At 55.0% G+C, this 15,170-nt stretch overlaps 6 protein-coding genes across 6 annotated transcripts; 4 read left to right on the top strand and 2 right to left on the bottom strand.

The window, feature by feature from the left end:
• Positions 1-58: 58 nt before the first annotated feature.
• On the bottom strand, positions 59-1,978 carry JN550_011493 (uncharacterized protein; the record flags this gene model as incomplete). Its single annotated transcript, XM_049309864.1, has 5 exons — positions 59-980; positions 1,038-1,212; positions 1,268-1,293; positions 1,370-1,559; positions 1,633-1,978. The coding sequence occupies 5 exons, from the start codon at positions 1,976-1,978 to the stop codon at positions 59-61; spliced, it is 1,659 nt and encodes a 552-aa protein (XP_049166600.1).
• A 1,088-nt stretch (positions 1,979-3,066) lies between these two features.
• Positions 3,067-5,092, top strand: JN550_011494 (uncharacterized protein; the record flags this gene model as incomplete). The annotated part of the gene is made up of 5 exons (XM_049309865.1): positions 3,067-3,128; positions 3,238-3,609; positions 3,676-3,941; positions 4,017-4,424; positions 4,566-5,092. The coding sequence occupies 5 exons, from the start codon at positions 3,067-3,069 to the stop codon at positions 5,090-5,092; spliced, it is 1,635 nt and encodes a 544-aa protein (XP_049166601.1).
• Positions 5,093-5,732: 640 nt separating this feature from the next.
• On the top strand, positions 5,733-7,417 carry JN550_011495 (uncharacterized protein; the record flags this gene model as incomplete). Its single annotated transcript, XM_049309866.1, has 4 exons — positions 5,733-5,831; positions 5,886-6,162; positions 6,217-6,428; positions 6,494-7,417. 4 exons carry the CDS (start codon positions 5,733-5,735, stop codon positions 7,415-7,417), a joined length of 1,512 nt encoding a protein of 503 aa, XP_049166602.1.
• Positions 7,418-8,644: 1,227 nt separating this feature from the next.
• Positions 8,645-10,054, top strand: JN550_011496 (uncharacterized protein; the record flags this gene model as incomplete). The annotated part of the gene is made up of 2 exons (XM_049309867.1): positions 8,645-8,960; positions 9,021-10,054. 2 exons carry the CDS (start codon positions 8,645-8,647, stop codon positions 10,052-10,054), a joined length of 1,350 nt encoding a protein of 449 aa, XP_049166603.1.
• A 218-nt stretch (positions 10,055-10,272) lies between these two features.
• Positions 10,273-11,946, bottom strand: JN550_011497 (uncharacterized protein; the record flags this gene model as incomplete). The annotated part of the gene is made up of 4 exons (XM_049309868.1): positions 10,273-10,464; positions 10,515-11,559; positions 11,618-11,663; positions 11,904-11,946. The coding sequence occupies 4 exons, from the start codon at positions 11,944-11,946 to the stop codon at positions 10,273-10,275; spliced, it is 1,326 nt and encodes a 441-aa protein (XP_049166604.1).
• Positions 11,947-13,634: 1,688 nt separating this feature from the next.
• On the top strand, positions 13,635-14,867 carry JN550_011498 (uncharacterized protein; the record flags this gene model as incomplete). The annotated part of the gene is made up of 2 exons (XM_049309869.1): positions 13,635-14,703; positions 14,764-14,867. The coding sequence occupies 2 exons, from the start codon at positions 13,635-13,637 to the stop codon at positions 14,865-14,867; spliced, it is 1,173 nt and encodes a 390-aa protein (XP_049166605.1).
• Between the last annotated feature and the right edge of the window lie 303 nt (positions 14,868-15,170).

Raw genomic sequence — 15,170 nt, forward strand, 5'->3', positions numbered from 1 at the left:
TTCACATGGGGGTATCTGGATGGCTGCTATTGTACCTGCCGGTACGGTGAAATCGAAATCAAGCACGGGACTCCACATGGTGAATCCCGGACTCCTTCTCCTGCTGAATAGCAACCTCATTCAGGATCGGCTTGAGCGAGTCGGCCTTTTCTTGAGAGAACTGGCGGGTGGCAACCTTGTGCTCAAATAACAGGTCAAGTTCGGCATAGGACAGGCCCTTGGACTCGGGCAACCGGAACCAGGTCCAGGTCAAGAAGAGGAAATCGATGCCGGCCCAGAAAAAGCCTCCCTTGGCACCCCAGGCCCAGTCATTCTTGCCAACCATCTTGGGCATGATGGTGTTGGTGATGAAAACGGCACTGTTGTAGCTGGCTCTGGCTAGGACGACGGTCTTGATTCGGAGGCGAGTGCTAGGAATTTCGGCAAAGATGGTGTAGCAAATGGGGCCGACGGACAGCTGGAAGAGGAAGAGCATAAAGATGATGAGGGCCCCGACCGACCAGCTGGCTCCCTTGTTGGACTCTGGAGCAAGGCCCAGAAAGCCGATGATCAGCAGGATCACGAACATGCCTGCCAAACCACCCACGTAAAGAGTCCGTCGGCCAAGGTAGGTCATGACCCACCAAGCGATGATGCATCCGATAAACCCGACGCAGTTCTGGACAACGCTGAGGTTGAACGCGTCTTCCACGGGCAGACCGGCGTCGCGCATAAACTGAACACCGTAGCCCATGAATGGGACACCGCAGAAGGCCTGGGTGACGCAGACCATGGCAGAGATCTCAGTCCGACGGAGGTCACTTCCTTGAAAACAGTGCCAATAGTTGGCGCCGGCCTGGGTTTGTTTCTCGAACTTGTCCGTCACCACCATCATTTCGACGTGCGCATCGAGGTCGAAGTCAACTCCGGCTCTGGGGCTCGTGAGCTTGCGAATTGCTGCCTTGGCCTCCTCGACACGGCCGTGGCGAACCAGCCACCAGCTTTGGCAACCGTCAGTTAATTCCCAAGGAGATATTTGCGACAAAACGGGAACTTACGGGGACTCGGGGCTCAGGAGTGTGGCTGCAATAATGGGGATAGGCCAGATCCATTGGAGGGCAAAAGGAATGCGGTAACCCCATTCGCCGTCGAGTTTCAGCAATCCGCGCAGAATACCGGTGGAGAGCAATCCTCCGATGACCCAGCAAAGGTTGATCCAGGAGGTCATGTAGGCTGGAAGCAAGTCAGCTGGGTTGTTCCTCGTGGGTTAGTTGGTGTTGGTGAATACCTCGGAGATGCGTAGGGCAAAGGTCTCTGTAAGTGCAGGCGTTAGCACGGGCTCACCCAAGTCGGAAACAACGGAAGACGTCAGAAATAGGGTCGAGCATACGCAGCATAAGAGACGGCTAGCGTCTGAAAGACGCCCCATGGAAGACCTTGGATGAGACCACCGGCCAGGAACATCTCCAGGCCCGTCGAGAAGAAGGGGATGAAAATAGCGGCGATCATGAACAGCATGGAGGCAACCATGGTCCGCTTGTAACCGAACCATTCGGAGATATAGCCGTTGATCAGTAGCCCTGGCAGACAGAGAGCAACAAGTCAGTCACCCGGTTGGGCAGGAAGGGCGGCAGTTTCTCTCTCTCGGCTTACCAAGAATGCATCCGACCTGAGTGCCGTTGAGGATGATGGTCTGCCATCGGGAGGACACGAGCATGCCCCCTTCGGGATCCGTCTCGTCACCAAACTTGTTCTTGAAGGCCGGATAGGGGAAGAAGTTGTTCATGAGCGATGTGTCGTATCCCTCCATGATGACGGCAAGGGATATGAAGAAGGAGAAGGCAATGGCTTTCCGCCAGAACAGGAGGCCCTCGACGACGCCCATCTTACGTTCGTTGTCCAGAGCGTCGTTGGTCTCCTGCACAGCATGGTGTTCGCCAGCTGCAGAGGCGACCTTCTCGGCCATCTGGCCGGTGGTCTTGGTCTCGACCTCAGCCATGGTGCACAAGCGTGTGTGTATACGTGATGACTGCACGGCTGTCGGACCGTCGGCGCGGGAACGAGTGAGGACGACAAAGAAGCTATCGCCGCGATGGCCTTCGAGGATTTGTCATGGGAGTAGAGGATCACCAGCAGCGGCCGTTGTCTTTTATATATATCTGCAGACCCCGGCTCGGGATCTCACGCTGAGCAGGAAGCAAGACATTGCAATAGGTTGTCGAGTCCCGAGCTTCAGGAGGTCTCTAGGCCATATCACGCTTGTGATGAAGCGACACAGAATTCTCGGAGAGAGCCGCAAAAGAGCAAGTCATTCCGCGATTGCGGGGGGCCGCTAGACGACCGACCGCGTGCTGCTAGGTCCCCAAATGGTCCCCAACTGGTCCCCATGGGGAGGGCGGCGACGGGCCAAGTCAACGCCTCCCAGCGCTGGGCGGCACGGGGCCACGCGGGCAAGGGGCACACAGGGCAGGCGGCGCGGTCTGGTGGTGGCCGGCGTGCCCAATAGGACGGCCTGTCCCCAGCAGATATAGGCTGACAACCGTTCGAGACAGCACCATCCCCAATTGCGTGAAAGAATCTTTACCTGGGGGTTGTCCAGCAGCCGGCCGGAGTCGCCTCTTTTCCGCCGCTATCCCGCCGCTAGGGCCGCATCAGGTCGTGGGCCGACGAGGCCGACCGGCTTTTGACTTTTTCGCGCCCAGCAGACAAGAGTCAAAACGTTGAAGACGCGCAGCGGGGCTTTGTCCTCATCGAGCGTAGATCGAGCGTCGAGGGATCTAATGCACAGCTCGCGAGTCGCGAGCCTAACCCGGCCTGCCCAGCTTGCCCCAGTGCCCAGCCTTGCCCTCCCCGCGGCCCTGCCGGTTCCCAAGACCCTTTAAAGCTCCCAGTTTTCCGCCCCCTACACTGCGGAATTCGACGCTTCTCCCTCGAGTTTCCCGAAACAACCTGCCCCCGTGTGCCAATGAGAGCACCGGCAGGAAGATGAAACCACGTTCTCTTCGCTTCTCCGCAATCTTGGCTTCCCCGGACCCGCGAATCATCACGTAGCCGAACCCCCCGGGGTCTATTCCGCTCCATTGACTGATGGCCATTCTGGTTCCGGCACTCTGGAACTCTGGTGGGCCGCTCGTCCCAACGTCTGATGCGTAAACCATCGGCCTGCAGTGCTTGCCGGTAAACTTCCCGTCGTTTTCCGACTCCCTGCTGCATTAGGCGACCACAAGGCTGACCGTCTCCTTTTACTTGGGATTATAGGGCACGGCGCCGGAGATGCATTTGGCCTGCCAAGGCTGGCGCTACAGCCTGCGAGTACTGCTCCTCACGGCGCCTGCGATGTGTCCAGGAGCCTCCGGAAGGCGGCTACTATCACAAACGACAGAGCAGGCTTCAGGAGACTAGCCATGGGGAGTCTTCGACGTCGCCAAATCCGCTGCCAACCTTGGCCTTCACCGGACCGCACGTCGAGCTTCCCCCCATGCCGCTGAGGCTGGAGCTCGTGAACCTCTATTTTGACTACATTCATGATCAGTTCCACTCCATCTTCCACCGGCCCACCTTTGTCGACAGTGTCCGTGACGACAAGGTGTCGCCTGCTGTCCTCTTGGCCATATTTGCTCTCTCTGCAAGGTAAGTACAGAAGAGCACGCAACGCCGTCGCCCGAGACGACGCCTCACTAATTGGTGGCTGTCAAGGTTCTCGACGAGTGAGCTCCTAGGTGAGACAGATCCTCGTGACAGGGGTGAGGCCTTTCGAACCGCCAGCGAGAGTCTACTCAACATTCGTGATATCTCGCTGGAAACAATACAAGTGTGTGTCCTGCTGGGTGGCTATGCTGCTGGCCACGGCGAGACCGATGTCGAAAACCTGTATTATAACCTTGCCGGGCGTATGACCCTCACCTTAGATTTGCCAAACAAGCATGTTGAAAGCCCCCTGGAAAGGGAGCTGAACATTCGAAGTCAGTTGCCCTTCAGCGTCCCATCAACTCCGTTGGAGTACATTCGCTGTTCATTGGCTAACGCATTCTGAGCAGTTTGGTGGACCATCTGCATGGTGGACGTCTGGTCCTCCACGGCAGTAAAGCTACCAAGAATCATGCCCCTTGATCACCCTGTCCCGCTTCCCATGGACGAGTTGACATTCTTGTCGCTGACTCCTACCTTTGCCGGAGGGGTCCCCAATAATCCATCGACGTTTGGAACTCCGCTTCTAGCGCAGATGATCAAGCTGAATAGAGTCCTCTCACAGGTCAATGACTTCAATAAAAGATGCGTTGCAGAACGCTTCGAGGGAACAACTCTGGAGCTTGGTATCCAGTCCTTGTCCCTTGACATGGAGCGTTGGTTGGTTGGCCTGCCCTACAATATGCGTGACACACCAGAGAACTTTGCTTGGCATGCCTCCCACGGCCTGGGACGCTTTTTCACCGCTGTCTACCTGGGTAAGTCCATATGCCCACTTAATTTAGACAAAACCCCAAAACCTGTCGGGTCTCGAGTATGATGTTCCTGAAGTTCTGAGAAGGTCGCGGGGGAGCCCCTGAGCTTTAAGAGGCACGAATAAATGCTGACTCAATCGACAGGCTACTACTACTATGGACAGCTTCTATACTACCAGTTCTTGGGAGCCGAAGCGGCCGACTCCATGAACTCATCTCACGTATACGCTGATAGATGTAAAGATCACGCCGCTAAGTTATGTGAGATGGTATATCGGTCATTCGATACGCCAGGAAGCGAGGTGTTATACTCCATGGTGGGTCACGTTCTTGTGATCGCCTCAACTGTTCAAATCCATACTTTGCTGTTCTCTGGCGATGAAATGCAGATCCGAGTGTCGAGGCTGCGACTGGAACGCAACTTTGAGATTCTCCTTCATCTGCGACCATACTGGTCCAGTGTCGACAGCGCCATGAGTCGGCTGCGGGCATTCCATCAAACTTGTCTAAAGAGGAACAAGGCCAGCTTCATCCTGGACCGGTGGCTTCTTCGTTTTCTCATTGAGTTCTCGCCGCATATGGAATCAGAACCGCGCGAGACGGATCCCGACTATGCGGCGCTTTGGTCGCTCTCTAAGGAATCAATTCTTGCTCCTCTGTCTTCAGCGTAACGAATCCCAGAGAGGCTCGTTGCTGCGGACTGGAACACGATGGTTGTAAGATCTGAGCGCTTGTTGACTTTCTGGTAATGGCACTAGTACGTTTGACATCAGTAGCTATAGCGGGCGTTGGATTACGGGAATAAATTTTGTTAGTCTCTCAATGACACATGCTTTTTCAAGTGTCCCTGCCCGCATTGTGAGTTAAGTCGGTGGATCAGCGACCCCAAGTTAGCTCAAGGCTATTGATGCCCCAGAGGAATACAGGCACTTTTGTTTTCCGCAACTTGACAAGAAGACCGCCTGAAAGAAATACGTATGGCCGTGTTTGGATTACCGGCTATTAGCGTTTCATTACGAACGAAATATCTCATTTCTGACGATGAATGGACTGCGGCGGAAAACAAATGTTAGTTTTCCTGCCGGAGCCCACTCACACACGCGACCCTCACCGCCGTCTTCCGATCAGTCCCACAAAGGACTTGGCATCGGCCCCGGCATCCCCCCCCAACACCCCACGCTTCGGGCTCGAGCCTCGCCTCCAGGGTGATTCTCCACCGGGTGGGAGTTCGACATGACCATTTTGTCCTCGCCTTTCCATGGAGATTCTGGTTTCCATGTTTTACTCTTCATAGGTTGACTGCTCGCTGTCATGGCCGTCACAGTACTCAACACCCTCCTGGTTGGACTGCTTGCCACCGGCGTAGAGGCCGTGAGCAATGGGCTGGCGTTGACGCCTCCGATGGGATGGGTACGCATTACCACGCAATTCTGACCAAGAAGGTCGCAGGCTAATTTACAAAAGAACAACTGGAATGCATTTGGTTGTGACGTCTCGGAAGAGTTGCTCTTGAGCACCGCAGAGACGATCATCAACCTAGGGCTAAGAGATCTGGGCTACCAGTATGTGGTTCTGGATGACTGCTGGCAAGATGTCAACGGGAGGGACGCGAATGGAAAGTTGCAGCCGGAACTGAGCAGGTTCCCGAATGGCTTGAAATCGATATCGGACCAATTGCACAGCAAGGGGCTGAAGTACGGCATGTACTCGAGCGCAGGCGAGATGACTTGCGCTCGGTTCGGTTAGATAACTCACTGGGATGATCTCTTCACTATCAACTGACGCGAAAACTTAGATGGATCTCTCGACCATGAGGTGGAGGATGCCCAGAGCTTCGCGTCATGGGGAGTCGACTTTCTCAAGTACGACAGCTGCTATCACATGGGCCGAATCGGCACCCCCCAGATTTCTTTCAACCGTTTCAAGACCATGTCTGATGCTCTCAATGCCACCGGTCGGCCTATTCTCCTCAACCTTTGCAACTGGGGAGAAGATTACGTGCACACGGTGAGTGGGATGCGCGAAAATCTCTTGAGCGCGCCAAAGGGTGAGCTATGCTAACTGAGGATCAGTGGGGAATGTCCATTGCCAACTCATGGCGAATTACTGGTGACATTTACGATTCGTTCACGAGACCAGATGATCTCTGTGGGTGTGATACCACCATCTCGGACCCATTCTGCATTGCGCCAGGTACGCACTGCTCGGTGCTGTTCATCTTGAACAAGGTTGCAGCGTTCGCGGACCGCAGCATCCCTGGAGGATGGAGCGATCTGGACATGCTCGAAGTCGGACAGGGCGGCATGACGGATGAGGAATACAAGGCACACTTTGCGCTGTGGGCCGCTCTCAAATCTCCTCTGTTCCTGGGTAATGATCTGAGAGACATGCCTGCTTCGGCGCTGACCATTATCAACAACCCCGCCATTCTCGCTCTGAGCCAAGATCCCCACGGAAGATCGGTCACCCGCGTGCGACGTGATGTGCAAGGGGTTGCGAAGGATGAATGGGGCATGGGCGAGACGCAGGTATGGAGCGGATACCTTCAAAATGGTGATGAAGTTGTCATCTTTCTCAACGCCGGTGGGGAAGATATCGAGATGCAGGTCACCCTCGCCGAGATTTTCATCCCCTTCGGCCCGGGAGGGTCCGCTCCCCACGTGAAGAGCGACTGGGCCGTACACGATCTCTGGGCGCACCGGATGTCAGAGGAGACGGCAGAAGCTCTCATGGCGGCGGCGACGGACGAGCGGAGGGCTGCCATCCTCAAGGACGTGAACTGGTACAACGCCACGGAGACTCCTTTTGAGGAGGGCCTGCGCAACAACGACCCGAGATTGTTCGGCGAGAAGATTGGAGAGGTCAAAGCAGGCGGCATCCTGAAGGCACCGGTCACGAGCCACGCCGCGAGGGTGTTCCGCTTGCGCAGGATTGCAAAGCAGGGAGAGACCTTCAAGGGAAAGAGCATCGATAGAGTAGCCAAGGATGAGCTATAGGAGGCCACCTACTCAGGGCTCCCGTCGTACTGGATTACCGAGATAACACGTAGGCTGTTGACAGGTGCTCTGACCTAATGCTAGTTGTCTTGTATATATAAACACCTTATATATATATATTTACATTTAGAAACATGTCTGTAAAACCCCGTCAAAACAACCTCGGGCTACGTACCTCTCCAACGAAGGTCGCCATTTTCCCACGTTAATCCAAGAGCGGCCATGTGAGTTACAATCATCGTAGTAGCTTGGGTGTGCTAGCCCCGAGGCTGAGGTTGGTCCCAACAGTGCAGCAATGCTCGACTGCCAATACTGTTATTAATAGCACATCAGCAGCTCTCCACCTGGCGATGGGCTGTTTGTAATTCGGCATACTAATTAGTCTTCTACTCCACGTTGACTTTATGTTGGGCAAAGTGGCGCTGCCGGATGGCACGTTCGTTGCCATTTGAGTACAACGTGTGACGAAATGACGCTGCTTCATCGATAGGGAATGATGCATACAGCAGGGCAAGAAAAAAAATATATATAAAAACTGCAAACTTCTCAGGGATTTCCATCCCTTACTAGTGTGAGATAAAGAGAGAGTATGTGGAAATTATGAAGCATAATGCGCCTGTGCTACACTCCATGTACACATTCAATCTTGAGGCAGGTCGGGCTAATTGCGGGGTCAGGGGATTGATTGTACCTGCAAATTCCAACCTTTCCCAACCTGTCAGTTCTGGGAGTTGTACGAGTTAGACGCTGAATATGTCGCTGCAGAGGCTAATAGCTCATAATTGAGCAGTACAGCATCGAAACTGGTCCGTTACTGCCCTGTTTCCTGGTCTGCGAACGGGGTTCGGATTGCTAGGCAGCCTCGGGCAGTGACTCCTCAGGCATCTGGACCTTTACTGGGGTGACTCGGTTTCACATATCACTTAGACAGATCTGGACAGCACCAACAGCGCTTGCCCTCGCAACAGTATCATTAACTCGCTTGGGGAAAATAGCAGCCCTCGGAGCACTACTGACGAACTGGCAAATGGAAAATTCACCTGGGCGGCGTGCAGACATCAAACTTCGTTCAATGGCACTGGTTTGGTTGATTTGCTAGCTGAGCAACTGCGATTCATTACTGCCACCAGCTGCGGACCTTTCATCACTTCTAAGAAGAAACGAATTTGGGACTGCCTCGCTGGCACAGCACTCCGTACATCTTCCTAGCGACAGACGGCCACCGCGATGGGCGGCCTCGCCTTCAGCAAGGGGCCGAATGCCTTGAACACGCCTCGGATGTCTCCCTTCGTCTATCAGCACGTCAGAGAAAAGTGCCATGCAGCTCTCCGAGAGCTGTTCGTCGTGGTAGCCACGCCTATCGAAGGGCCCGGAAAGACCGATTATGGTGACATAGACATCTTTGTCACCTGGAAGAAGGACGAGTATTTTGGTTCGTTCCCAGGCAATACTATCTCCGGAGCCGATCAGAAGTATCCGTTTGATGCCATCAAACAGCTGCTGGGCGCCAAGCGAATTATACAGGAACAACCCAGCGCAGCCAGTGAGTACTTCCGACGCACATGCGATGCAAGAGGTGACTGAACGCTAACGGATGATCTAGTGCTTGCGATCCCCTGGCCGCAGAGCCTTCCCATCGCTATCGAGGATCCAATGAAAGAGACTGCAGATGGCCCACGCTTCATTCAGGTTGACGTACATATCTGTCCTTCATTGGAGAACCTCGAGTGGTTCATCTTCAAGCATGCCCATGGCGATCTCTGGAACCTTCTGGGCAGTACGATCCGGCCGTATGGCCTCACAGTCGACGAGGTCGGTCTGTATATCCGCATCCCGGAAATTGAGAAGCTGGACAGAAAAAAGGCCAGGGTTCTTCTCACGGAAGACCCCTGCCAAGTCCTCACATTCCTTGGTCTAGAATACACTGGCCAAGAATGGGAGGAGAAGTTCGGCAGCATGGAAGACGTATTCGAATACGCTGCGACGACTCGCTTCTTCTGGGTACGCCCGGCTTCCAGTGAAGTTGACAGTACCATTAGTGACGGCGAAGAGTGCATTGGAGGCGAGTTTACGAAGAAGAAGCTCAAGTCAAATGACCGACGACGAATGGGGCAACGTCCCCTTTTCCGAAGGTGGATCGAAGAGTTTCTACCAAAGTGCCGAGAGCAAGGCCGAGCCAACCACCAACATCTCAGTCGAGATGAGACCAGAGAAGAAGCGTTTCAGCAATTCGGGGTCCGCGATGTCTACCACGCACGTTTGATTGACTTTCAGAAGGAGCGCCAGAGACAGACACTGTGGAAAGACGTTATCAAGGCTGCCATCCCGCCGAACCTCGACCCGCACTGGCGAAGTGTCGCAGCGAGTGCTCTGAAAAAAATCATTATGCAGGACGACGACAGTTTCGATGGCTATCGTCCCCAGGTGCATATTCGAGATGATGATGGAATGTACATCGAAGACGAGGTTCGCCGCTTTGTTCAAGACTCATGGGAAGCTGTCGGCAAGATCGCTTGGGAGCAGAACCAACTGCGCTTCAAGGAGAAAATGGCCATGCAAACTGTCAAAGGAACGAAGCGCACGGCGTCTGGCGGCGAGAAGGGGAGTCAGAGCCTCGACCACGAGGAGGCCCAATGATGCATACCCAATGATACAGAGCCGTGCAAGATGAGGTCTGAAGGAAGTTGCGAGACGAAGATGGATTTGGGCTCTCTTCGGTTCAGCTGGCTAAATAGTAAGAGACGAGGCATGGTTGGCCGGATAGATTGGCCAAGCAGGATTTGCGCCGCTTCACGAAAACCGTCTCAATACCATAGGAAGACCATATGAGATGAGCAGATAGACCACCTGCCATATCATAGTTTGAAGTCGGCATTCGTCTTCTCCCAGCCATGAGACGAAGCCTCCCTGTCAGCGATGCGCTCGGCGAGGGACAGCTTCAGCTGCTTTGATCGATCAGTGCATAACTCATACATTGTGCTCAAGTTGAACAGTAGCGTGTGAGATGCAAGGCCGCTGTTGACTAAACTCTCCAAAATAGCCCGCCCCTTGTAGTTCGTCAGCAAAAGGGCACGTGTAGCACTGTAGGGGCACTTACCTCTTCCATCCTCCCCAAGTACAGAAGGCAGACAGCAAGGTTGACGCCGACCATCTCATCGTCGGCAGCATTCTCGTCCATCTCGTCCTTCATGGCCGTCCATTTCTCCAAGGCGCTCTCGTAGGACCCATCTGCCATATCCGCAAGCGCCGACACGACCCTCTCCCCCATTTGGTCAGCCTTGCCCTCTCGCACGCTCCATCTAGCCGCATCTACATCACCGAGGTGGAGCCACAGCAGAGCGCGTGACATGGCCAGGCGGCCATCCCCCGACTGGTCCTTCAGGCTCGCCAGGTGATTCGCTGCGCCAGCCAAGTCCTCCATCTCAACAAGAGCGCCGGCAACTTTGACGCCCAATTCTGCAAGACGGTGCTTCCAGAGCTCTTTGGCGGAGTTGTCGTGGACCTTTCCAGCCTTGCCGATTTCGAAGCGTGCTTCTCTCGCCAAATCATAGTAGCTCATGACTGCCCGTCGGGGATCCCCGAAACCTAGGGTCTGTAGCCGTATCGCGAGCACACGTAGCTCCCAAGGCATGAGATGGGATCCATCGATGGGATCCAGGTAGAACCCTTGGTTCAAATCCTGCAGCGCCTTGGCCTCCTGTGCGGCCAGCGGTACCGCATCAATCAGACAAAGGCAAGACAGGCGGGTGTACAGAAGTGAAAATATCCGGGCATGATCATGCGGATCGACAGGTGGATGAGCAGCTGCGGTGGTGGCGGCCACGGGGCTGCTCGTAAGTGCCTGGACAGAGGCGATAGCGGCTGCGCGGAACTGGCCCTGAGCAAGAAGCTCGGGTATGGGAGTGTCCGGGGAAGGCTGTTTACTGGGATTCCGGAAAGGCGCAGGGAGAGATATAGGAGTCAGCTGGTGAAAGATCTCTGGTCTCAGAAGATGAGAGAAGTCCCTCGAGGAAACAGACGGCGCGGATGGCGCCGGTGATTGTGCCGGTGAGCGGGTCAGCGACGCACTTGTCCGCGGACTGGCCTGTTGTGACGCAATGAAGCGGGCAGCCTGAGGAGACAGAGGCGACGACAGAGGACCCCTTGGGTATTTATTAGATTGAATGGCAACGAAGGCTCGCGTTTGTCTAGTTGACCTACTCATCTGCATCCAGAGGGCCTTTGGTAGAGGATCGAGGGCGGGTAGCTAGTAGGTTGAACATGTCAGCAGTCGTTCAATGTAGTAATGAGTTGACTGATCATATTGCGGTAGGGGCTTGAATCCGGTCACAGATGAGGGCGGCAGCAAGTCGCATGGGTTCGCCGGGGTTGGAATATACGGTTGATGGACACAGGAAATCTGAATGGGAAAGCATAATGATGGTTTCAGTATGTCCCATCGGCAGGCTTGCCTCTGATCTCCCCAGTGAATGCATATTGCACTTACGCCTCACTCCTGACCTGTTCCTCGTGTGGCCCCGAGTATCCATGATTGGCAAAGGACGTCTTGTAATTCCTTGGCTGGGACAGATCAGATATCGGGTTGCAGTGAGCTCCCTTACGTTGAGCTGGGGCCGGAGTTACGTAGGTACGGATGCATGCGCCGCGATGATGTCGGACAGCGCCCGGACAAACTTCGGCGCCCATCCGCTACGGCATACCACAGTAAGCATGCGGAAATTCCAATCTCAGAGGCCCTCTGTAAGGCAGCTCTCTGAAGAGAAACTTGTAGCTGGCAAAGTCATCAATGAAAGTGATTCCCGGCTTTTTGTTTGAGCCAGTCATCGTTTCGGCGGACAAGTATGGACAGTGTCCGCAGATGGATGAAGATGTTCTGAATAGATCAGTTCCCAAATCATGTGTGTATTGGCTTGTGAAGCCCGTTAGTTGGGCGGTTGGTTCGTCACAGATCTATACAAAGCGCCCTGCACTACCTACAACAGGATTGATGGTTCATATATTAAAAGACTTGGCGGTTGCGCGAAGCCGAATCAAGGCGGTGGTGTTGGCAGCATGTCACTGTATTGTGCAAATCCAGCGATGCGGGTCGAGGTTCGAGTTCTGCTGTCTTGGGCATCCCTGGCTTGCTGGCCGTGAGGTGGGACAAGGACCGCCCTGTAACGGTCGCTATTCGGCCCAGAGCCTACCTACCTAGGTAAGGTCCAGTGAGTTGACACCACCAAAGCAGCTCGTAAGTTAGGTAGACAGCCAGGGTACCTAGGTAGGGACTGTGCGGTGCCCGTGGACCTCGAGTGGTGGTCGCCCCGTCAACATGATGCACGCACTTTAAGCCGGTGCGCTAAGCCAGGTCGATCTAGATCGTGCAGCTCTGCCAACTCACACCTACATGCAATCCGCTGTCACCCATCAGGTACCCTCTGCACCTCGCATGTGGCGCCTATTGTCAACGCAAGAAATCGAGAGAGAGCGGGAAGAATTGAAGGAACAGACAGTCCCAAAGAGAAGTCTTCCCCTGAAGATCCTAAAGGGACCGAATTGCAGGAAAGCTGATTGCCAATCCAGACCAGGGAACCACCCCCTGTCACCAACCCCCTCTGTTTTGTCGCGATCTGAGTGAGCCTATTAGCACCCTCGTAAAGCTTGCCCGACCCCGCGACTTTTTGGGCACCTCCAAGCACAACGAAGAGGCTGGGAACACAACAGGGAAGAAAGCAGCTCCAATCGATTCAGACGGCAGACCTGCAGTAGTCATTCTCACTGTAGAAAAAAAAATAAGATCGCATGCATTCATCTCACCGAACTAATCATCCCCTCACATTTCACCCACCTCTTTAACTCCCATACATCGCTTTCCTTTTTTAAGGTTCGAGGTTGTCGGCATTGGGCTATTGGCGATACCAAACTGTAGCAGTCGGACGGACCTTTCATCTTGCAAAGATTGGACGGGTGTTGGGTTTTTTTGAGCTTGAATTCGAACCTTGTGGCTCGTAGCATTCGAGGAAGAACCACCACGCCCCGGACAACCACCAGCCGTTGCCGCATTCCGGACTCGGCATCTGGCATCTGGCATCTGACCGCTCGGCTTCATTTACCGGCGTCGAGGCACGTCTGCGCGGCCACCGAGGCTCGGCATTCTCGAGACAGGCGCATTCCAGCCCAGCCGCGGACAGTCTCAGTTGCCAACTCGAGTCCCAGGCCCCAGAGGAATCTTCACGCAATGGCCTCTCGCCGGGCTCCGTCGTCTGCCCTGCTTGCCTTTCTCCTCGCCGGACTGGTCTCAGCCGGGCCCTATCCGCGCGATGACATCCGAGATCTGGGCTTCGGCTATCTCATGGACCGCTCATGCGCCTCGTACTGTGGCGCGGACAACCAGTACTGCTGTGAGTCGGGCCAGTCGTGTGTGACAAACGCCGGTATAGCAGCCTGTACCGGGGGAGCGGGAGGGTCAACCAACTACTACACGACGACCTGGACAGAAACGCACACGTACACCAGCACCTGGAGCTCATATGTCCCAGGAGCCACCACGCCGGCCTCTAGCGGCTCTGGCGGCCAGGACTGTATCCCACCGGCAGGCAGTGGCCAAATCGCGTGTGGACCCATCTGCTGTGCGAGCTGGCAATACTGCTCTGATAGCGGCGTCGGCCAATGCATGGCGAACGCGGGTGCTGGAACTTGGACGACGGGCACCACAGTAGGCGTGGCCACTACCGCCTTTTCGGCGCCCTACCGGGTCACGGGTTCGAGCACCCAGATCATGACATCGGCGACGTCAACAGGTACCGGCACAGCAGTGGGCGCAACGACCACCGGCACCGCCGTGCCCGTGACGACGACAAGCAATCAGCTGAGCGGAGGAGCGATTGCGGGCATCGTGGTAGGCACAATCGCGGGTGTCATACTGCTCCTCCTCCTGTGTGCGTGCTGCATCATCCGTGGAGCATGGCACACCGTTCTCGCCATTTTCGGCATCGGCAAGAAGGACAAGAAGAAGACAGAACGCACCGAGATCATCGAGGAGCGCTACTCACGACACGGCAGTGTCCACGGAGGTCGGCCAGCCCACCGTACGTGGTTCGGACTGGGCAAAGGTCGCCCATCCACTGTTGCCTCCCGAAAGGAGAAGAAGAGTAGTGGAGTCGGCTGGCTGGCGGCAGCGGGCGGTGCGACCTTGTTGCTTCTAGGACTCAAGAGAGGAGATAAGCGCAAGGAAAGCAGCCACAAGCCGGCAAGGAGCGACTGGAGCAGTTCGTACTACACGGACTCCTACACCGCGAGCAGTCCTAGTAAGTACATACCTGTGATCTTTACCAAATCGGGGAGTTGTGACTGACACATATTGACAGGTAGTCTGAGCTCGGACAGGAGGACGCGGGATACGCGGCGGTCCAGACACTCCAGGGCCACGAGGACCTCGCGCAGAACCTCGAGACACACTAGACACTCGTGATCCTGAGCACACACAGACATGATCCTTGGGGGGCCCGCAGATTGTACAAATTACCACCCCTTTGGACCACATTTTTCCTGTCTATAACCAAACGGCCTTTCACATACGAAGCAAACCACGCCCCCCCTCTTTTTTCCCCCGGCGTTCAGGTGGAGCAAAGTTCTTGGTTTCCCCCCTGCCCTTTCAACTATAGAGACTTGACGATTTGTAATTTCGAGGGACGAATGCACACACGAGAATGGAAAGCACGATGATACTAAGATACGATACGATGGCATGGCATGGCATGGCATGAAGAGCGAC

The sequence above is a fragment of the Neoarthrinium moseri genome (genome assembly GCF_022829205.1).
Source record: "Neoarthrinium moseri strain CBS 164.80 chromosome Unknown scaffold68_Wmoseri_CBS_16480, whole genome shotgun sequence".
NCBI classification, from domain to species: Eukaryota; Fungi; Ascomycota; class Sordariomycetes; order Amphisphaeriales; family Apiosporaceae; genus Neoarthrinium; species Neoarthrinium moseri.